This window comes from Typopeltis vanoorti, chromosome 25 (genome assembly GCF_054136105.1).
Source record: "Typopeltis vanoorti isolate ZY-2024b chromosome 25, IOZ_Tvanoo_1.0, whole genome shotgun sequence".
Classification (NCBI taxonomy): Eukaryota; Metazoa; Arthropoda; class Arachnida; order Uropygi; family Thelyphonidae; genus Typopeltis; species Typopeltis vanoorti.
This window is the reverse complement of record NC_143573.1, coordinates 43,273,606-43,297,243: the sequence shown is the minus strand read 5'-3', so window position 1 is coordinate 43,297,243 and position 23,638 is coordinate 43,273,606. Positions and strand designations below refer to the sequence as shown.

General features: G+C 36.5%; 1 protein-coding gene across 1 annotated transcript in view; it reads left to right on the top strand.

Moving 5' to 3' along the window:
- The window catches only part of LOC150092693 (cytosolic carboxypeptidase 2-like), a 354,069-nt gene that overhangs the window by 299,388 nt on the left and 31,043 nt on the right, over positions 1–23,638 (top strand). Inside the window, exon 15 of the mRNA XM_090414258.1 lies at positions 10,834–10,928. Within this exon, the coding sequence (XP_090270384.1) occupies positions 10,834–10,928 (95 nt within the window). The remainder of the gene's footprint in view (positions 1–10,833; positions 10,929–23,638) is intronic.

Sequence of the window (23,638 nt, the reverse complement as noted above, 5' to 3'; positions counted from 1 at the left end):
TTGATCTACCAGGCATGAAGCCAAATTGTTCCTTTGCAATCTCCACCTCCTCCCTCAATCTATCATCAAGAACCCTTTCTAGGATCTTCATTGTGTGGGAACATCAACTTTATTCCTCTGTAATTTTTACAGTCTTGTGCATCCCCTTTACCCTTGTAGATGGGAACAAGAATACTCTCCCTCCATTCCTCGGGTATATTTTCCTGTTGGCAAACTTTCATGAACAGGTCCCACAGCAGGTCAATTCCCTCTTCCCCCTGTGCCTTCCATGCCTCCACTGGAATTCTGTCTGGGCCCACCGCTTTTCCATTCTTCATCCTCTTCATGGCTTCCGTCACTTCCATTCTACTGATGTTCTGCACCATCCCCTCAGAAGGCTGCCCATCTCCTCTGTGAGTCCTTGCATTTTCCTCATTCAAAATTCCCTCAAAGTATATTTTCCATCTGTTTCTTATGTCCACATCCCTCCATAATACTCTTCCTTCAGCATCTTTGATCTGCCTCACATGTAAGATGTCCTTAGCTGCTTTATTTCTACATTTTGCTAGTTGGTAAATTTTCCTCTGTCCTTCCTTTGTTTCTAATTGATCATACAGATCTTGATATGCCATGGCCTTCGCCTGTGCCACAACTCTCTTGGCTTCTGCTTTCTCTCTTTGTGCACCTCTCTGTCCTCTTCCACTCTTGACTCATCCCACTTCTGCTTTGCCTTCCTCTTAGCTGTCACTGCCACTTGTACATCATTATTCCACCACCAACCCTCCTTCTGCTCTCTAATCTTTCCAGATGTCTCACCAAGCACCTCGATTGCACAGTTCAGGATTACTTTTGAATTATGTTTCCACCAATCTTGTACACTTTCCAGTCCATCTGAAATCCTCTCTAACACTCTCTCCCTAAAACGATTCCTCACACTCTCCTCTTTTTAGTGAAACAACTTAATTGTCTTCATCCCATGGCAACCAGAAGTTCTTATCTTTGATCTTATTTTAAAGTCTGCGCACAGCAGTTGGTGTTGTTGTGCTACTTGATCTGTTGGAATTACTTTACAATTTGCCACAACCTTAAGATGTTTTCTTCTGGTCAAAATGTAGTCAATTTGTGAGCTGTTGCTACCACTTCTAAATGTTATCAAATGTTCTTCCCGCTTGTAGAAAAACGAGTTCACAATTTCCAGATCAAACGCTACTGCAAGGTCCACAACCCTCTCTCCTTCCTGGTTCATCATTCCCACTCCATGGCCACCATTAACCTTTTCACAGTCTCTATTCTGTCTCCCTACGTGTCCGTTCAAGTCTCCTCCGACAATCACCATCTTATTTTCTTCCAATTCCCTCATTTCTTCATCTAACACGTTCCAGAACTCATCTTTTTCCTCTACTGTACAACCAACTTGCGGGGCATATACACATAATACGACCACCTGCTCTTCTCCAAGACCCAATTTCATTCGCATGATCCTGTCGTTCCTTCTACCCACGTCCAGTACTTCACCCTTCATTCTGCCACACACCACAATTCCTACACCATTTCTTCCCTTGTTATTCGCTCCAGAGTAGAACAATTTATATCCATCTCCCAGTTCCTTTGCCTTTCCCCCTTTCCACCTTGTCTCCTGCACACATAAAATGTCCAACTTCCTCTTCCTCATCATGTCTGCCACCTCTCTTCCCCTTCCAGTCATGCTTCCAACATTCAGTGTTCCCACTCGCAACATCCTCTCCACCTGCTGGGCTCGCTTCTTTAACCGCACCCGCCCTTGATGCAGTAGCCCTCGTCCACTTCTCACAGCTGTAGGGCGATGTGGCTGCGCGTCGCTTAAGTTGTATGCCCTAGCCCTTATATCATTTTCTCTTCGACTCATAATCATAGTTTGAGTTGGCACTGAAGTTTTCCGCCCGGCTGCCCTTCCTGATATCAACCCTCGCATTTATCCGGGCTTGGGACCGGCACCTATTGAGGCTAGCTTGCCTCCTTCGGTGGCTGCATAAGACGAAATGACATGAAAAGCATGCAACATGATACAAATCATAAAGCAATTTAAAGGGAAACTATCAGCCCATTTACAATATAGGAATTATCATGCCTTGTTAACTATAACTATAAATTCCAGCCTTCACTTTATATAAACTTCTCTTTATACAAACTATTTTCATTATACTATATATAGTAACTCTATAAATCTATCAGTCCTTCTAAAACAGCCTTTCATAACATAGACAAAATTACATCGAAAATAAACTCTCATGACTTCTTTATCAGTATAGTGCACTTCTTCACATTTCCTTTACAGATTCCCTGGCTTCTCTTCTGTATCAGGTCTTGTGCTTTCACTTGGAGATTTCAAGAACACAGACATTTCATCAATGAATGGCTGGCAGAACCTGGAGCACAATTTCCTGGAGTTATAGACTCAGGACAAAGGTCTGATGATCAAGGCTTCGTGCAGGTTATTCCATTAGCAATGCATTAGGTCTAGCTCTGCTGCTTCCATGGTAATTAATTGGCTCCTGAGGCTTTTCATCTTAACATCATCCAAACGGCACGAAAGTCGTGGATCTATGATACTCGCTCCTCTTTTTCTTCCCTTGATGTTGATGACGATCCTTTTTCTATGATGCTTATATTTGGTTTTTCACGGTACCCTGGACAAAGGTTTGAGACCCCGAACATTCCCACACAATATGTCTTGGCCTTGGTTTAACGTGGACTTCTAGTTCTCCTAAGTGCACACTTAATCCTTTTTACAGAATAGCAGAACTGCATCTGATGTATACCGCTCTCTTTTACCATTGACCTTGAAGGCAGTATCGGACTGACTGGATACAATAGGTTTCCTTTTCACTCTATACTAAATACTAACATCAATATATTTCTGATTTCAAAGGCATTGCCCTTGAACTTAACATTTTAAGATATCTTCTGTTTACACAATTTAGCATGTTAATTCCTCTGGGTTTTAATACATGGGCTTTTGGTATTACTTACATAGACAATTACAATATATTTCCGATTTCTCCGGCATTGTCCTTGAACTTAACATATTCATATATCTTCTATTTACACAATTTATCATGCTAATTCCTCTGGGTTTTAATACATGGGCTTTTAGTGTTATTTACATAGAAAATTACAAGTTTACTTTTGTAAATTTTGGATGTGACCCCTGTAAAAGTCGATGCAAATAAAAAATGGAAAAATTTATGCTGCATCGGATTTTACACTGGGTAGTGACCCTTTCCATAATACACAGTATTATACATGTCTGCAAGGAGATGTGCTTTGCATTATGGGATACTAAGGCTAGTGATGTGAAGTCTTAGCTTCTTTATACGAGTTGCCCCGGTCCTGAAAATATTTCAGGCGTAAACTTTGTTTGCTTATACTTGGATAAAGGATTAAACCAAGTATATAATTTCTTGGTATTATCTTTAATTATATGGTTATATATTCTTAGTACCTTTGCCAAGGTGAATTTCCTTTTCAGATTGATGCAGTGGAATAAGATTGCTGTCTATAACGTTTAAAAAATGCCAGTCAATTAATTAAACAGAAACATGTATCTGTAGTAACTTGCTGTAGTGATTGCATCGCTTGTGCATCAAATCTCCGTGAATTATGAGAAGCCTTTCCTTTAGTATCACATGGTGATTAGCATTCGTTTCAGTAAAATTATGCAGACTACAACCATGTTAGGAATAATTGCTTTAATTTCCTGACATTTTGACCTTCATATTAAAGTCATCATCTGGAGTATACACATACATATATATATACAAAGACCATCTGTATTATATTCAAACAGTATGATGATATGACAAAGTGACAATGATTTGATCAACCATTATTTTATCAGATAAAATAAACAGAATACTACAGAAATACAACCTTAATGTCAACTTTAAACCTCTTGCAAAATTAAAGAATTTATTCAACTCATCAAAGGATCCACTTCCTCCATTGGTTCATCCTGGAGTATATCGTATTCATTGCACCTGTGATTTGCTATATAGGGGAAACATAATGCATAATTCCCATCTGAAAAGAAGGAACATAAACGGCACATTAAATTTAATAGCTATGGTAAATCTGGCCTTTCTGATCATTCCTTGAATACTCAACACACAATTGACTGGAAATGCACCTGTTGTTTGCATGAGATTTACATGAGTTTACCTTCCACCCTCCAAAATGTTTTACTCCAAAATATGGTATGAGCATAAATTTAAGGAGGCCTGTGAAATTCTTATCAACCACCTTAATCTTAACAATAATGGTGGTTTAAAATTTCCAAGAATATGGATGGTACCTATTCTACCCACAGAACCTTTTGTTCTAAAAGTTAATTATAATTAGGACTGTAAGTAATCTAATTTAAAATCTAATATAACAACACTCATATTAAATTATGAATTAGGCAACTACTTTTGCTGTATATTCATATCAATTTGTTCTCTAATGATGTTATAAATAGAATATTTATTATTATTATTATTATTACGGGCGACTCCAGGGAGTCCTTAGACTCATCGAGGGAGGCTCTAAACAACTATAGGATCTATCATACCTTGCCTTGAACTCACTCACCGTCATAGCTCCCACAACAGACTCTGGCAGCTTATTCCACTCATTTACCACTCTAAAAGTAAAGACCCCAGCTCTAACACCCTTGCTAACCACACTCTTGCCCAGCTTCCATAGGTGTCCCCTAGTTCTCCCACCACCAGTCCTATCTCAAAAATAACCCCTCTGAATTAATCCTGTAGAAATCCTTTAGCAATTTGAATGTCTCAATCATATCTCCCCTTTTCTGCCTATCAACCAATTTCTGCAACCCACAAATCTTCAACCTGTTCTCATAAGGTTCATTCCACAGACCTGCTATCATCTTGGTCACTCAAGAAGAAACTAGGTGACCAAATCTGGGCACAGTAGTTGAGATGAGGTCTTATCAAGGCTCGGTACAGAGGTACAATAACTTGCTTGTCTCTACTCGTCAAAGTATTTTTCAACAACCAAGTGAGTCGATGAGCTGATTTAGCCACTTTTGCAATGTGCCCCCTAAACTTCATCTCCCTATCCACCAACACTCCCAAGTCCCTGGCCTCATCAATCTCCTGGAGTACAGTTCCACCAATGTGGTATACTGCTGATAATCTTTTCACCCCAAAATACATAACCTTACATTCTGTCACATTACACTGACATCCATTCTCCTTAACCCAGAACGCCAATCTATCCAAGTCTTCCTGCAAGATTTTCACATCTTCTGCATTCACTATTGCCCTACCTAACGTTGCATCATCAGCGAACAAATGAACTGTTCCTCTTAGATCCTTCCCTATATCGTTAATGAACAAATTAAACAGCAGTGGTCCAAGAACAGAGCCCTGCGACACACCACTAGTCACAGGCCGTTTTTTGGACTCTACTCCTGAATAAACTACTCTCTGATATCTCTCCATCACCCACCCACCTATCCATCTCACCAACCCTATATCCATTCCCATATGTTGTAGTTTACAGATTAAAATTCCATGTGGTATCCTGTCAAATGCCTTAGCCAGGTCCAGTTGTATCACTGTAAACCCATTACCCTTATCCAGTTCAGCTGTCACTTTCTTATAAAACTTGAGCAAGTTACTGAGGCATGATCTACCCTTCACAAAGCCATGCTGTCCCCCGTACAGTATCTCATTTTCATCAATCCATTCCTGTATTTTTCCCTTGACTACTTTCTCCAAGACCTTAACAACGACTCCTGATATGCTGATCAGTCGGTAATTTGCAACAGTAGTCTTGGATCTTCTTTATGCAGTGGAACTATTTTCTCCTCTTTCCACCACTTTGGGACTAAACCAGACCTGAGACTCAGATTAAACAACATGGTCAAGGGCACTGATAATTCTTTAGCCGCTTCACGTAAGACCTGCCAGTTTACCATCCAATCCCACAGATGTATTCACATTACGGTTCTGTAATAGACTTTTCACCTCCACTTCATTCATCACAATTCCCATATAAACTAATGGTTCCTTCTATAATAAATTTAGTTTAATCCTTTATCCCAGTGAGAGCAAACAAAGTTTGCTCTCATGGGATAAAGAATTAAAATAAAGGATTAAACTCTCACTGGGATAATATCTTCAAGACTGAAGATATTATCCCAGACTGAACCTGAAAATATCTTCAGGACTGAATATAGTGTTGTACTATCTTACCCTTGGTAAGTAGTACAACACCAGGCAACTCATAGCAAAGGTGGAGCAAGCTACCAACACTCCTATCCCAGTCTCTCCCATAATGCAAAACACATCTCCTTGTGGATCTGTTTACTGTTCTGCATTAAGGGATTGGCCACTACCCAGACTAGTTTCAACCTTTATTGAGGTCTCTTCAGTGGGAGCCAGGCCCAGAGTTGGAGATACCAGGCAAAGCAGTAGCAAGGTCATCTTTACCTATAGGAGTTGCCAAAAGGTTTGCCACCTTTTTTTATTAAATTACTCTGGATTTAGAGAAAGATGTTGAAAGTTTATTTTTCACTAGGTTAGAATATAATAAATTTAGTTTAATCCTTTATCCCAGTGAGAGCAAACAAAGTTTGCACCTGAAAATATCTTCAGGACTGAATATAGTGTTGTACTATCTTATCCATGGTAAGTAGTATAACACCAGGCAACTCGTAGCAAAGGTGGAGCAAGATACCAACACTCCTATCCCAGTATCTCCCATAATGCAAAACACATCTCCTTGTGGATCTGTATACTGTTCTGCATTAAGGTGTTGGCCACTACCCAGACTAGTTTCGACCTTTATTGAGGTCGCTTCAGTGGGAGCCAGGCCCAGAGTTGGAGATACCAGGCGAAGCAGTAGCAGCCAATCCCTTAATGATAACCACGGTAATTCCACATATACCCTGTCTTAATTGAAAATTCCACACCTTTAGCCACCTCCCAGGTCAAGACCTTATGATCACTCTCACCAATAAGTGGCAACATGGTCATATGATCATGGCCATTACAGTCAAATTCTCAGATGCTATTACCAGGTCAAGCACTCTCAAACTCTGTCCTGAGCCAGTATTGGCTCAGGTACATTATATACATTGTTACACTCAACTATCTGACTGATGTCTGCATATCCACTCCCCCCCCCCCCTCCTTGGTAGTTTTAGTTTCTTTGGTTCTGCACATCCATTTTCACTTCATTCAGCAACACTTTTTCCAGTCCCCGCACACCAAATCCATTCAAATGCTGGCCATCCATCTTGTATAAATTCTTTCGCAAATATAGCTTTAATGTACTTTTTTTTTTTCCCACTAGAAGTTAGGCCAGTTGAATAATGGTTGATCAAACCAATGTCACATACTGTTTGAAATGTAATGTCATACTGTTTGAAATGTAATGTAGCTTGTCTTTGTATATATATGTGTATAATCCAGATGATGACTTTAGTATGAGTGTCAAAACGTCGAGAAATTAAAGTAATTATTCCTAACATGGTTGTAGCGTCCATAATTTTACTGAAATCAATGTTGATCACCATGTAACACTAAAGGATAGGATGGACAACTTGCAGATCTCTGTTCTTCTCTAGTGCCTTATATATGCAAATGTATTTGCACACGTTTCATGGCGATATAACAGTTGGAGGCATAAAAGTTTTGCAGTTGCTATAGTGCATAATTCAGAGGTCCTGGTCAGAAGATTGAATTCCAGATGATTAGAGTAAAGCTCTCATAGTCCCCATCTCTAAGAAAAAAAGGAAATAAAGCTGAATTCGAGAATAGCAGAGGAATTTCTCTATTAAGTGTTCTGGCTAAGATTTATGCAAGCATAATTGAAAAGAGGTTGAGTAAAATTGTGGAAGAGAAACTTTGAGAAGAACAAGCTGAATTTATGCCATAGTGTCTATATGTAAGTTGTCAGTCAGCAGTTAGAATTAAAGGAAATACAGGAAGATGATTTGATGTAAAATCAGATTTGAGACAAGGATTCACATTATCTCCGCTCTTATTCATCATTTATATGGATCATAATTATAAAAGATAGTGGCATTATACCTGATATCAAAACTATAAATATCAAACTTGGCTCTTTGCTTTAGTAGATGATATTGTACTCCTAAACATATCTAATGCAAATCTCCAGAATTCTCCTACTAAATTGTAACAGCTATAACAAATTTGGCATGAAAATCAGCAGTAAGAAGACCAATACTGCGAAAATAGGTAGGAACATAGAAAACTTTAGCTGTATTCTCAATAGAGAAACTATAGTAGTAAAATATTACAATTTTTATTGGTTTACAGTTTTTAGTGAAGGTGGAAAATTAAGTTTGGAAATAGACAACAGAATAAGCAAAGCTGTGATATGGTGGTGAGCCAGTTGAATAAATTTATATGGAATAAGAGAGAAATTAGCCAAAACATGAAACCAGCACTATACAAGACAGTGGTCAAACCAATTTTAAGTTATGGATCTGAGAGTTGGGTTAGAAATAAAGCACTTGATCAAAGACAAGAGACCACAGATATGAGAGTTCTGAGAAAAATTAGGGGCCTGAACAATATTTCTCAAATCCATCAAAGAATCAGTAAAACAAAAAAGGGATGATTTTGCATCAAGTCTGGTCTTCTCTAATTAAACACAACACACACGTGTTACCAGTAATTCACAGCAAACAGCTGCATAATAAATGTGTGCTTTCCATTGTTATACCTGTCATAATCTATTTTTTAGTTTACTCACTTATTTCTCCTGATGATGTGAAACACAAGAATGTTCATGAAACTAGTTAGAGTAGTCAATAAATTATTTCTATCTCATCTGTTTTTTCATGTGGAAGGATACTGGCAACACAAATCTAGTGTGTCATCACTTCACAGAAGTCTTGCAATGATATACAGTTCCTTTATTTTGCATGTCTCCACCACTTTTATTATTTTTTTGTAAGTTGTTAACTTCTCTAATTATAATTTGAGTTTTACAACTTTATCTTCTCCCTGATGTCATTGATCAACTATGAGAATGATCTTAATCGGGGGTTGGCAACCGATGGCCTGTGGGCTGCATGTGGCCCAATTGTGCATTTTTGGCGGCCCATAATAGGTTGACCATACTTACATGGCATGTGGCCCGTATGTTGAATTATTTAAATAATGCATTTTATAATATGAATAAAAAATTAAAAATAATTTTATACCTATATTTCGTGATATTGCCATGCAACTTGGCATGAGTTAATTGTGTGAATCATCATGAGTAGGGATAACAAAGGTGACTACATCCAACGATAACCGAGATTTTGGTGCCCTTTTGCAGTCGTGTTCTTTTAACATAATCAATAACATCGACTATTATTTTCAGAGTATATATATATTTGTTAATTCAAAAATGGGTTGAAGAAAACATAAAATTGCAGATGTAGGAAAAAGATTTAATGATAAATCGAACACAAGTACTTCTTTATTGAAAATGGGGGTATTCTATTTCTATCAATGAAAGACATTATGGACATCGTGATATCAACTGTAAATTACATCCGAAGCAATGGTCTGAAACACCGCCAATTTCAAGAATTCTTGATAGAAATAGAATCAAAGTGTAAGGACGTTTTCTACTACTCAGCTATTAGATGGGTAAGTAGAGGTGCTGTGCTAAAATCAATTTTTAATTTACATGAAGAAATATATATTTTCATGAGGAAACATGGAAATACTGCTCACAACTATCGGATAAAAAATGAATTATGTCTCTTGCATTTACGGTAGATATTACAACATACCTTAATGAATTTAATATGAACCTGTAGGGCCAAGGTAAATTACTAGTCAAACTGTTTGATATAATTTTAATTATATCAAAAAATTTTATGTCTGACATAAAAGCTTTTGAAGGGCAAACTATGTCTGTAGAAGAAACATATGATGGAAGAAAAGCTACATCATTATATATGTTGCAAATCTGCATCCACAATTGGATGGAAAACACAAAAGGAAACTTTTGTTGGTATTATTAAAGATTTACAAACAGAATTTTCAACAAGATTTGTGGATTTTTCATAAAAATAGCATCGAAATGCGATTATTTTTGAACCCTTTTAATGTTGACTTTGATGATGTATCAAATCAACTACATATTGAAGTTTTGGAACAGAATGAAACATTGAAGAACGCATTTTCATTAGAAAATGTTTAAAAATTTTATCGATGCTTAGCAAAAAATTTTTAGGATTAATCAGTTTCGCAAAGAAGATGATGGTCACATTTGGAAGCACACACATTTGCAAACATGCATTTTCTGCCATGAGTTTTAGAAAAAGTAAATTTTCTTCTCGACTGACTGATGAACATTTACATGCTTCGATTTGAATTTGTACATCAAGTTATAAAGTGGATATAGATAATTTGGCTAAGGGAAAACAATCACAAAAGGCACAAACATTAAGCAGGGAGACACACATATTGTGATGCGTAAACTATATTACTTTGTTTTTATGTGATAATAAGTTTTCATATTCATACTTGTTTCATATCTCGTACTTTAAATATTTCTGCGTTTTTTACGATTAATATATTAAAAATTGATAAATGAAGTATTTTTTTCACTAACTATTTTCTCTTAATTAAATGCTTGCGGCCCAATTATTAAAAATAAAACTTGAATGTGGCCCATGAGTCTGAAAAAGTTGCTGACCCCTGATCTTAATCATTAGTGTGCAGAATTTAAGTGTATGGATATTTCAGACAGATTTTCATAGCAGATTTTAGTGTAAATGTAGGCATGCATAGGATTGCTATCATGCAAAATTATTGTTTATTTTTTAATTAGTTGGCAGAACTTCAGTTTGCAGTTGAGTTACAAATTCAGCAGCAGTCATCGAAACCAGGTGTGAGAGCAAGTTCTTCATCTAGTCAGCATTCAAGGTTATATACTCTTTTATTTTTCTGATTTCATTTTCTGAATATGTTATTTTATACTAAACATAGTTAAATAAAATTTCTTTAACAAACTGTTTACTAATTACCTTATTTTTTTGTGTTTTGCAAAAATTTAAAATAAGTAATATAGAAAATTTTAAAAAAAGTTATTTTGAGTAATAATGAAAATGAATAATTTTTGGAACTTAAAAATCTTTTGCTGTGATTCATTCCAAGGAGTTTTTTGTGTATTGTAATCATTTACCAATGTTATTTAAATTTGTTATTATAAGTATATCTGAAAATAAGTACCTAATCTTTGTGTCATAATTTGTGTCTGTCTGCTGGTATAGTAGCAGTGGTAATGATGCAAATAACATCCAAGAGCACACTTGGTTCAAGGGTGTTGCAGAGATGAAACTGTTGGTGATGATGGGTGGTAAATAGCATTGATGGTAGTAGTAATAGTGTTGTAGTAGGAGAAGTAAGTAGTAGTGGAGAGGGTGAGATGCATTTAGCGAAGTAGAGTACCCTCCCATGATGAGTCCTTGGACTCCCTGGAGGTGTCACGTAATAATAATAATAATCTCTCTTCACTTGTTAGAAAGTTTTTTCACTTGGTTACGAAGTAAATTATACTTGACAAAAAATTATATTCCTGTGTAATCCTTGACTCCAATGTGAGCAAAGTTTGTGCATGAAGTATCTTGACAACTGGGTTACTTGTATATAGAGGCTGTTGACTTTACGTCACCTCAGTATTGCATAATGCAAAGCACATTCCCTTTCAGATGTATATGTATTATTACATTATGGGAAAGGTTACTACCCAGACCAGTTTCAATCGTTATTGAGATTGTGGTCTCATCAGTGAAATCTTGGATGGTACTAAGGTTGAATCATTGCAGAAGTCATGTAATTTCTACTTACTACAGCTGTCTCTGATTTAGAGTAGTTTGATAATATGATATACCATTTTACTACTTGTATATAGAAAATATGTGGCAATTGCATTCATTGATTCAACCTCAGTATTTTTCTGGGCCTAGCTCCCACTAATGAGATCTCAGTAAAGATTGAAACCATCTGTCTTGTGGCCTTTCTTTTAGTGTTACATGGTGATCAGCATTCATTTTAGAAATTATGGACTTTACAACCGTGTTATAAATAACTATTTTAATTTCCTGACGTTTTGACCTTCATATTAAGGTCATCATCTGGAGTATGCACAAATATACAAGGACAAGCTGAGTTACATTTCACACAGTATACTAAAGAGACAATGATTTTGATTTTGTCCTCATATATTTGTGTATACTCTAGATGATGACCTTAATATGAATGTCTAAACACTGGGAAATTAAAATATAAAATATAAATAGTTATTTATAACACAGTCATAGTCCATACTTTCTAAAATGAACATCTGTCTTGTGATCCTACTCATAATGCATAACAGTATACATATCAAAAAGGGACTGTACTGTACATTGTGGAATACTGAGACAGTTGTTATGAAATCAATAGCCTATATATAGAAGTAGCTTAGTCATGAAGATACTTAATTTGCAAACTTTATTTGCTTACACTTGAGTAAAGGATAAACAAAAATATAGTTTCTTGAAAAGTATAATATTTTTCTCTTCATTTAAAATTCACTAAATTACCATCTAATAATTTATTGTCAATTTAGAGATAAATGGACAACCATGCCAGCCCAGTTGGCCAAATGTTTAGTGCATCTGCTCTCCAGCCAGTAGTCTATAGGTTTGAATCCACTGTGGACATATATGTTTGTGATTGTTTTCAGGTGGTAGATGAATTTCATCTCCCGGTGTGAGACCACAGACCCACCATTTACTGGAGTCCTGAAAAAGTTTGATGTTTGGTCTCTGGAGCAGAATTTCTGAACCATGCAAAATATATATATATTATATAGATAAACAACCTTAACCCAACCACAGCATGAATGAACTATAGGATACATCCTGACAGGAATAGAGATGGAAGGGTATGATGTGTTTTGTAAAGATAGAAGGGGTAAAAAGGGAAGGGGAGTACTATTGATGATAGAGAAAGAGTTATGTCCATACAAAGTAGAGCTGCATGATGGAAATAGTGCCAGTGGTTTTGAGGTAGTATGGTGTGAGATAGAGGTGAATGGAATCAAATACTTGATGGGATGTTGTTATAGACCTGGTAATGTGGAAGAAAAGGGTGATCATTATGGGTGATTTTAATTATGACAATATAGACTGGAATGATGAGATAGCAACTGGAAGTAAAGAAAATGAGTTTCTTGAGTTTTTGAGAAATAACTACCTCAGACAGTATGTAACAGAGAGCACACGAAGATTGAGGGTCTTGGATTTGGTCATCTCATTAGAGGATGTAATTATAAATGAGGTGTCAAATCATCCACCATTTGGTGAGAGTGGCCATGAGGTGATTAATGAAGCAGCATAAGATTACCTGGGTGGTTGCCAGCAGTGCGAGGACCCCTGTGAGAAAAGGGTATATGTGGAACTACAAGGGTGGGTGATTATGAAGAGCTCAGGAGACAGCTTGCAGGTGTAGCGTGGAATGAGGAGTTAGCTGGAAAAGAGATCAATGCAGCTTGGGGGATTTTCAAAAACTATTTAGTAGATGCAGTGTCTAAATGTATTCCATGGGTGAGAAGGTTAAATAAGCTAGGTGTGAGGTGAATGAATAAAAAGATTAAGCATGAGATACAGAGAAAAAGGGCATTATGGAGGCAGCATAAGAGAAGTGGAAATGACCAATTTCATAAGGCCTACAAAGACCAGGCAAGGAGGGTGACTTGGTTGGTGAGAGTAGCTAAAGAGAGGTATGAACAGCAGTCAGCTAATGAAGCCAAAAAGAATCCTAGGGAGTTCTTTCGATATGTAGCCAGCAAAAGAAAGAATGATTATGGAAGGATGACATTGATTGGAGGAAATGGTATAAAGACAGCTGTCTTTATACCATTTCCTCCAATTGTTGCAGAATGTTGCAGAATGTGTGGTGGAGATACTTAATGAGTAGTTCATAAAGATCTTTCAATCTTGTGAATGTGACTTCATGGAGAGATCGAGAGGAGTTGATGATGGGGAGGAGAGACTGACTGTAAGTGAGTAAGAGGTGTTTGGGGAGTTGAGTAAACTAGATGTAAATAAGGCTGTGGGACTTGATAATATATCACCGCATATTCTGAAGGAATATGCCAGATAGTTGATACCTGCCTTGACATATTTTTTTTTTAATATGAGTCTTTCACGTGGTCAAGTTCCTAAAGAGTGGAAGGAGGGAAAGATTGTGCCACTTCATAAAGGAGGTGATCGAACTCAAGCATCAAACTATAGGCCTATCTCTGTGTCAGGTGTTGTGGTTAAGTTGTTGGAGAAGCTTGTGAGAACTAGGATCAAGAGTTGGGTTGACAACAATGGTATAATCTTTGATGGACAGCATGGATTTGCTAAAGGGAGGTCATGTTTTAGTAATCTACTTACTTATGACAATAAAATGACTGCTTCCTTGGACAGAGGAGAAGGATACACAGTAATATACTTGGATTTAGCAGAGGCTTTTGATAGAGTACCTCATGATAAGTTGACAGTCAAACTAGAGCGGATGGGGTTGGATATTAGATTAGTGCATTGGATTGGAAACTGGCTATCTGATAGGTATCAACAAATTGTGTATAGGGGCGCGATATCCAGGAAAAGGAAAGTCACTAGTGGAGTGCCTCAGGGGTCTGTTTTAGAGCCATTACTGTTTAACTTGTATATTAATGATATGGGCGAAGATTTGCATGGAGATATTCAGTTGTTTGCAGATGATGCAAATTTGGTACGAACCATAAAGAGTAGTGAAGATATTGTGGCCTTCCAAGAAGACTTGAATAAATTGAGTGATTGGGCACGGAAATGGGGATGTGAGTTCAATGTTGCAAAATGTAAGGTTTTAAAATTTGAAAAACAAAGATGGGATGCAGAATTTATGCTTGGTGAAAATATATTGTTGGAGGTAGAAGAAATAAGAGATCTGAGATCTGTCTAAATAGCTTTTTGGCCTTTCATTAATTTCCACAATTAGCTTATCACAAAGACATTAAAAGTATTAACAATGAAATTTTCTTTCCCATGTAATATACGAGTAATCTCATCGTTAGATTGTGAAATTTCGTAAGACACATTTTTTCTTTCTTTTTTTTTTTTTTTCACTCTTTCCTTTTCATATTTAAATTTTGTCTCATCTGTTAATAAATTCGCTTTTTCATTTAAAGCTGCAAAAACTTATTTCTTATATCTAAAATAAAACCAACTAAAGACTAACAAATTATTAGCTAAAAACAAATCCATATCGTAGATAAGGATCTAAAATTTAGGGGACACATCACCAAAATTGTGAAGACAACACAAAGGCTTTTGGGAATGATGCGGAGGACACTGAAGTGTAGAAGTAGGGAGATTCTTGTTCCATTGTATCATGCTTTGATTAGGCCACACATGGACTATTGTGCCCAGATTTGATCACTGAGTTTTCAGAAGGATGAAGAGATGTTGGAAAGGGTCAAAAGGCGACTGACTAAGGTAGTTTCTGAACTCTGGAATGTCGATGATGAAGTAAGATTGAGACGATGTAATTTGCAGAGTCTCGTGGACAGAAGGAAGAGGGATGATATGATAGAGACCTACAAGTTGGTAAGGGATTGTTATAGGATCAATGGTGGAGAAGTTCTACAGAGAATAGTGGGAGATCAGGGGAGAACTAGAGGTCATCCCTGGAAACTGTATAAAGAGGGTGTGAGAGGCAAGTTTTTTTCATGCAGAGTTGTGAATGATTGGAATGCCTTGCATGAGAGTGTGGTGTCTGCAAGGAGTTTGAGTGTGTTTAAGACACGGTATGATGAGATATGTGTGTGATAAAAGGACCTTCCAGATGAGTCTTTGACTCCATGAGGTCTTGAGGTAATAATAATAATGAAACTTTCATGGGTGAGAGCTACATAAAATAAAATTTTAAAAAAAGTTTTAAAATGTTAGTAAATTTTCCTTATCTACGAAGATATTTTTTTAAAATATTTTTTCCTGCAGATAGTTTTATTTATTTTTTACCATAATAAAAATAAATTATAATAAACCATAATAAATTTTAATAAAAATTATTATTAAATAATTTTTTACCAGAACTAATATGATCAGATTCATAAACTGAACAGAAGGTCATATTACTTTAATTAGCAGAATACAGTAAGCATTAGCCACAATGGATTCTAATGTATTATTAAAAAATAATCCTTAGTCAACCCCATGGAAAGGCTTATGTGTTTGTTGTACATGATGATTGGATTTTAACGGTATATACATGCGAACACAGATTGATAAGGAAATAACTGTTTATTGACTTAATTGCTAATATTTCGCTTTTATTCTATCCAGTATCTTCAGAGCTGACAAACAAAGTTTGTTACAGTAGCGAGACAACCACAATCTGGTATAACAATGGGAATAGCATGAGCAATTGTAGCATGCAATACTAAGACTAAAATCCTAATTAGGCACCATCTAAGTTGAAAAAAAAAAACAGTAGGGAAAGCAGGTATTAATTTGGTCTTAGGATGATTTTTATGGCCATACTCATTGGCACATCCAGCCGGGGGGGACCCCCCCCCCCGGCTGGATGTGCCAAGGACCCCCCCCCAATAAAAAAAAATTAAAAAAAAGAAAAAGAAGAAGAGAAAACCCACTAGAAAATTTTTCAAAAATTTTTTCCTAATTAAAATTCAATTTTTTAAAAATCTATGTTGTGTTGTGTCTTCTATTTCTATACTACTTATGAATTAGCGATCATTGCAGATGCTCAGTTATAGATCGTATGCAATGCATAGTGTGTATTCTGAAATCGTCTACTCAACTTGGGCCCACCCGAAGATTAAATCCTGAGTGCTCTACTGGCAGTGGTGCACCCAGGGAGGGGTCAAGGGGCCCTGACCCCCCCCCCCCCAAAAAAGAAAAAGTTAAAATACACTAAAAATTTTCCAAAATACTTTTCCTGATTAAAATTAATTTTTTTATTTATGTTGTGTCGTGTCTTCTATTTCTTTACTACTTATGAATTAGCAGTCACATAAGGTGAGAGTACCTTATAGCAGTGTTTCTCAACCTGTGGTCAGCGACGATGGGACAGGTGGTCCACAGGCAGAATTATCGAAACAAAATAAATTAAAATTGAATAAGTAAAAATTATTGAAATGAAATGGATACTTAAAAAATAAAATAAAAATATTGGCAGAATGTTCATTCCATAAACATTCTGTCACTATTTTAATTTGTAGCGGCAGAATGACAAGTAATAAAAGAGGGATTAAGTGAACAAAAATATGGTTTTATTCCTTCCACTTTCCCTTGCTGTTTTGTCAGATTTGAAGTGAACATGTGTTGTCCACATGATCACATTTCAACCAATTGCTTGTTGTTTATTGATTTTTATTGTTGAAGGGTTCCTCCTTCAACCAAGGCTCAGTATATCTTCAGAAATGCTAAGTAATACTTGGACAAAGTGTGTTGTGAGTTAACCCCAGTATTTATATATTTGTAGGAAATCGCATGACTGAAAGATAAAAGCAAGCAGCCAGTTGAGTTGAAATTCTAACTCTCTTTAACCGAATTCCATATGTGAAACTGCCATAACAACATTCACTATTATATATGCTATATATATATTTCTAAGTTTTAACACGTTTACGAATTTTAACATCTTCTGTTGAATTTTATTGCTGCTTTGGGGCAGGCAAACTCACACACATCTAATTAATAACGATAGTTTTTAGTTAGATACTGTGTTTGCCGGTACAACATATGGTTTTGCTTGAGTCTAAATAGCATAGTTTCTGTATGAAGGGACATGTAATTCATTAATTAGTGTCGTTTTTATCCAGGTTGTCTCTAATTGCACTATTTGTTGAGAAATATATTACATTCTTTGTAATATATTTCTCATCACTGACATAATAAAAGTACTTGTTTTTCTTGCCTCTGCAATAGAGTGGCTATTGGGGAGGGCGTGTTGTTTACCACGGGAGCAAATTACTATCCCCCCCTCGCTCTGATCGTGTTTCAGCTTTTTTTCATTTGCGAGGTATATGCAAAACTTTTTAATTTCTTTTTTTGAAGAAAAGTAAAATCAGGGGCACAAGTTATATGCAAGGGTGAGTTATATTCGAGTAAGTACGATATTTCAATTTCGGATAAGTACATTGGTTTCTTTAAACAGAAAAATAGCTCGGATGACAGTGATAGTACAAAACGAGTTTGTAATGACAGTTTGTGTGTAGTTTCTGAAGAGAAAGAGGTCTGTAACGAATCCACAGAAACACAGAATTCCCATCAGTTGCAATGCGATAATATTAATACGCTGAATGAAAGGAAAGATTTGCTGACTTGCTGTACACTTGACCAGTGGATCTCATTCAAAGGTAAATACAATTGGTTATTTTGTAGGGACATTTTTCTGTTTTGTGACTTTTCTCCCTTTATGGTAATTTGCCTACATTATTGTGTTATTATTCAACAATTGTTTACAGTTTTGAACGTGTATATAAATCAATATCAACAGTAGCCTGATTATGAATGCATAATGAAAGGGACGGGGAGGTTTGGAGCGTCCCCGGATAGTATTCAAAAGGTAAATACAATTGGATATTTTGTATAGGGCCCCAAAACATATTAGTTTAGAATTTAACCACTGGGAAAGCAATTGTGTCCACCTCAAAACTCTGAAACAGAATTTGGAAACATATTCCGAATAACTTTTATAAGAAATTTCTGTGGGTTCACGGTCCATTTCAGGCTTGCAGTCACGAAAAGGAACTTTCATGATCGAAAAAAGAACAGCTAATTGAGCTTTGAAGTGAAAGTGGGCTTAAAATGCAATTCTGTGATCGTGGTTTGGCTCAATTCTGGATCTCGCCTTCACTGAGAAGTGAATTTCCCAAATTATTTGAAGAAGCATCGAAAATCGTTATGCAGTTTTCTACAACCTATCTTTGTGAGAAAGGATTTTCATTGTTCCTTCAAATAAAAACAAAATACAGAATTTGTCTTAGTGTGTGTGTGTGTGTGTGTGTGTGTGTGTGCTAATCTTCGACTGAAGTTGACCAATATTGAGCCAGGTAAGCAACTCTGCAATGCCGAGAAGCTCATCCACCTCATTAAAAGTAAATAGTAAATAATTATATCATATTATTTATTTGCTTGATAAAAATTAAAACTTTGTTCGATGATACACTTTTACTCGTTTACTTCCAAGTTAATTATGTTTCCATATATATTCAAAACATGCTTTTAGATTTATTATGTTATAAATGGCACAGTCTTTCCCAAATGTTGGTAATTCCCACATACATTTTTAAAAAAATTACATAACTTAGTGGTCCATAGAATTGACAGCCTTGGTTGGCCGAGTGGTTGGTGTATCCACTCTCCAGCCAAAAGGCTGCGGGTTCGAATCCCGGCATGGGCATGGATGTTGTGATTGTCTGTGAAACTACTAGTGGTGGTAGTCAGTGGTAGATGGCGTTGGTGTTAGCTGATGAAGGTTGGTGGAGTAGTGAGACAAAGAGTTGTAGAGGAGAAGCCCTCCCTCGATGAGTCTTTGGACTCCCTGGAGGTGTGATGTAATAATAATAATAATAATAATAGAATTGTTTTAGGCATTTTATTTGTCCTTGGGCTTAGAAAGGGTGAGAAACGCTGTCCTATAGCTGTCCAAGCCGGGCCAGAGAGGATCACAGGTATCATGTATTAGCGAATCGTTGCAGATGCTCAGTCATAGGTCGTGTGCAATACATTCGTATTCTGTGCTATTTTGCATTGAGTTTATTGAAAAGCATGTCTTGAACTTGAAACCTCTTTCCATCTCTGAAGAGTAACCTTACCATACGTAAATTCTTCAATACCATTGAAGTTAAGTTAAAGTTAAAATTTTAAAGTTAAATTTGTAAAATATTTTATTTTGTTTTTTGGATTTTGTGTTCAAATTATGGCTGAAAAACGTACGTAGAGTATTTTATTGAAGTATTTCAAAAAAAAACAAAAAAGGATGATTCAAATGTTAGTAGCAATGTTGGCGCTATTAATATTGTCAATACCGATTCGGATTCGGTTTCCCCAGTCGTAGGTCTGACAAAACCATCGAATTATCCAGGCGAAAGTACTTCCTTAGTTATTAATAATTCTCACGACTTCGCATTTTTGAAAGAACAAACATTTAATTGTTCTTTCAATAATTTAGATATTGTGAAAAAGTGTGGAAACCAGAACCAAATTTTAATTTTCCTGCAACCTGTGCTGCAATTCACAACCGAAGTTTTCAATACACATGGTTTGAAAAATTTACATGGCTTGTGTACTCTCAAGTTGAAAATAGCACGTACTGTAAATATTGTGTGTTTTTTGCACCTGCTAATGTTGGAAAATCTAAATCTGAAGTACCTGAGCAGTTAATTACGCAAGGTTTTTTTTTTAATTGAAAGAAAGCCATTGAAAAATTTAATAATCATCAAAAAACAAAATATCATATAACGGCTGTTATGACTTATGAAAGGCTAAACAATATTCGAGATGGAAAATGTATTCCAATCAATCGACAAATTGATGTAGATAGTGGATCAAAAGCTGCAGTTAATCGGAAACAATTAGAGCCGATTATAAAAACAGTAATTTCATGTGGTAGGCAAAATATACCCTTCAGAGGACATCGTGATTATGGAGAATTTTCATTTGAATAAGAGCCATTCGCCAATGAAGGCAGTTTTCGAGCTTTGTTAAGAATGAGAATCGATGCAGGCGACAAAAACTTGGCTGAACATTTTAAACATTCTGCCAAAAATGCTACCTACATTAGCTGGAACATACAAAATCAAATTATAAATGCATGTAATGAAATCATTTTGAACCGTTTGATCGAAAAAATTAATTCGGCAAAATGTTTTTCAATTCTTGCCAATGAAACTTGTGACATTTCTACCACTGAACATCTTTCCTTGTGTGCCAAGTATATAGATGAAGAAAATGACAACAAAGTTTGTGAACAATTTTTACAAGTTGGTCCTGTAAGAAGCACTATAGGAAAAAACTTATCCAACAAAATATTAGAAAGTTTAAATAATTATGACATCAATTTGTCATGTTTACGTGGGCAAGGTTACGACAGTGCCGTGTCAATGAGCGGAAAATTTAATGGTGTCCAATCTCACATATCAGCTATATATCCACAAACTTTATATGTTCATTGTGCATCACATAGTTTGAATTTGGCAATTGGAAAGGCTGTATCTGTGACTGAAATAAGAAATTGCATTGGCATAATTGAAAAGGTACCCAATTTTTTCAATACCCCATAAGAAACAGGACGTCCTTGTTGACAACATTGATAAATATACACCGGATACTAAGAGACAGAAACTATGCCAAGTTTGCCCGACTAGGTGGGTGGAATGCCATGAAGCCATCATGACCATGGTGGAATTATATGATGCAGTGATTCATAGTCTTAAAACAATCATTTCTTAGGAAGACAGAGACTCGTCCTCTAATTAAAAACTTTTGAATAATTCATTGTGTGAATATAGTTTTATAATATCTTTATTTAATTTGACCGCACGGTTAGCCTAGTGGCTTTGCGCATCACAACCATATGCCTGGGGAAGGAGTGTCCCAGGTTCGATTCCCGTTGTAGACGTGAGGAATTTGAGGATCTTCCTCAGGCATAGCCAAGTTAGCCGGTCTTGGGTGCAGTCAGTAGGGTTTTTTCCGCCAGTTTATCTGGCGTTTTTCATCCCGCAAACAGGCAAACCGGCCCCGTGAACATACGCCTCTACAGTCAATAAAATACCCCCCCCCCCAGCGGCAGACCAGGCGACGGGTCGGTTGGGAGTAGTACTAACAAGAAGTCGCATCTAAAGTAACACACGGACCCTGCATAGGAAGCGGGAATAACGCGAAGAAGAAGAAGAATATCTTTATTTAATTTGCAAAAAATATTTGCGTACACCTTACCATTGTCTAAAATAATGCAAAAATCTGACAGTGACCTCTTAATTGCCCTAAATTTTGTTGATGATGTTGTGGCTCAATTAAATACCATTCGTGAAACACCAGAGTCTTCATTTAAAGATATTTACGATGAAGCATGTATAAAAGCCAATAATTTTAATATTGACATTAAAAAGCCAAGGACTACATCAAAACAAACATTAAGAGGATTTGAATAAGCTAGATAGATGGGCAAATGAATGGGGGTTTGGGTTTAATGCAGCAAATTGTAAGGTCTTGAGGTTTGGGACACATCGATGGGACGCTGCATACTCTATGGGAGGAGTTAAACTGAAGGAAGTAGGAGAGGCAAGAGATCTGGGATTGATGATTGATAGAAACCTGAAATTTAGGGGAGATATTGCAAAGGTGGTGAAGGTAACACAGAGGATTGCTGCAATAATGAGAAGGATGCTGACCTGCAGAAATAAAACAGTTATCATTCCGTTGTATAAGACCATGATCAGACCACACTTAGACTATTGTTCTCAGATTTGGTCTCCAGTATTTCAAGGGGATAAATTAACTCTGGAAAGGCTACAAAGGTGGATAACAAAGATGGTTTCAGGACTGTACAATGATAGTAATGAGGATCAGCTGAGGGAATGTGGACTGCAGAGTTTGGTGGATAGATGAAGGAGAGGCAATGTGATTGAGACTTTTAAACTGTTAGGAGTTCGTTACAATACTCTTCTACAGAATCCAGCCGATTCTGTAGAAGAATATTTCAAGATAACTATTTTCATTCCATTTATTGATCAAATATTGATTCAACTTCAGGATCGTTTCACTCGGCATTGCAACATTTTGAAAAAAAATTTTTCTCTTCTACCAAATAGAAAAGATCCTCCAACAACAAGTGCAATGGAAGATTTTCATCAATTGTGTGAATTTTATGCCAGTGATTTGCCTTATACATATCCAGCAATTTTGAACGCCGAATTCAAGTTGTGATATAAGAAATTTGAAAAACCGTTTGCAATAGCTCCATGCAAAAATGCCGTTGATGCAGTTTCAAAGTGTGACAAAATCATATATATCCTAACATTTATAACTTATTAAAAATATCTGCATTGCTTCCAGTAACAATGCGTCAGTGAAAGGTCATTTTCTAACTTACACCTTTTAAAAACCTATTTAAGATTTCCCTGGACACAATCACGATTGAATGGGCTGGCTTTGCTGGATATTATTATTATTATTCAGGCCTCAATGGAGTCAAAAGACTCATTGTGGGAGGTTCTTCCTAAGAAACACAAAGTCTGTCGAGACTCATCGGGGGGAGGTCCCCCTTAAGAAACACAGAGTCTATCATACCACTCCTTGAATTCATTGACCATTCTCGCTCTCACCACTCCATCAGGCAATGCATTCCATGGTTCAACCACCCTCCATGCAAAGAAACCACTCCTCACCCTCCTGCTCACAGATTCCTTTCGTAACTTCCAGGGATGGCCTCTTGTCATTACTCCTTCCCAAGTGAAAGAACGCCCCAGTGTCAACCCTGTAACGAACTCCTAACAGTTTAAAAGTCTCAATCATATTGCCTCTCCTTCATCTATCCACCAAACTCTGCAGTCCACATTTCCTCAGCTGATCCTCATAACTATCATTGTACAG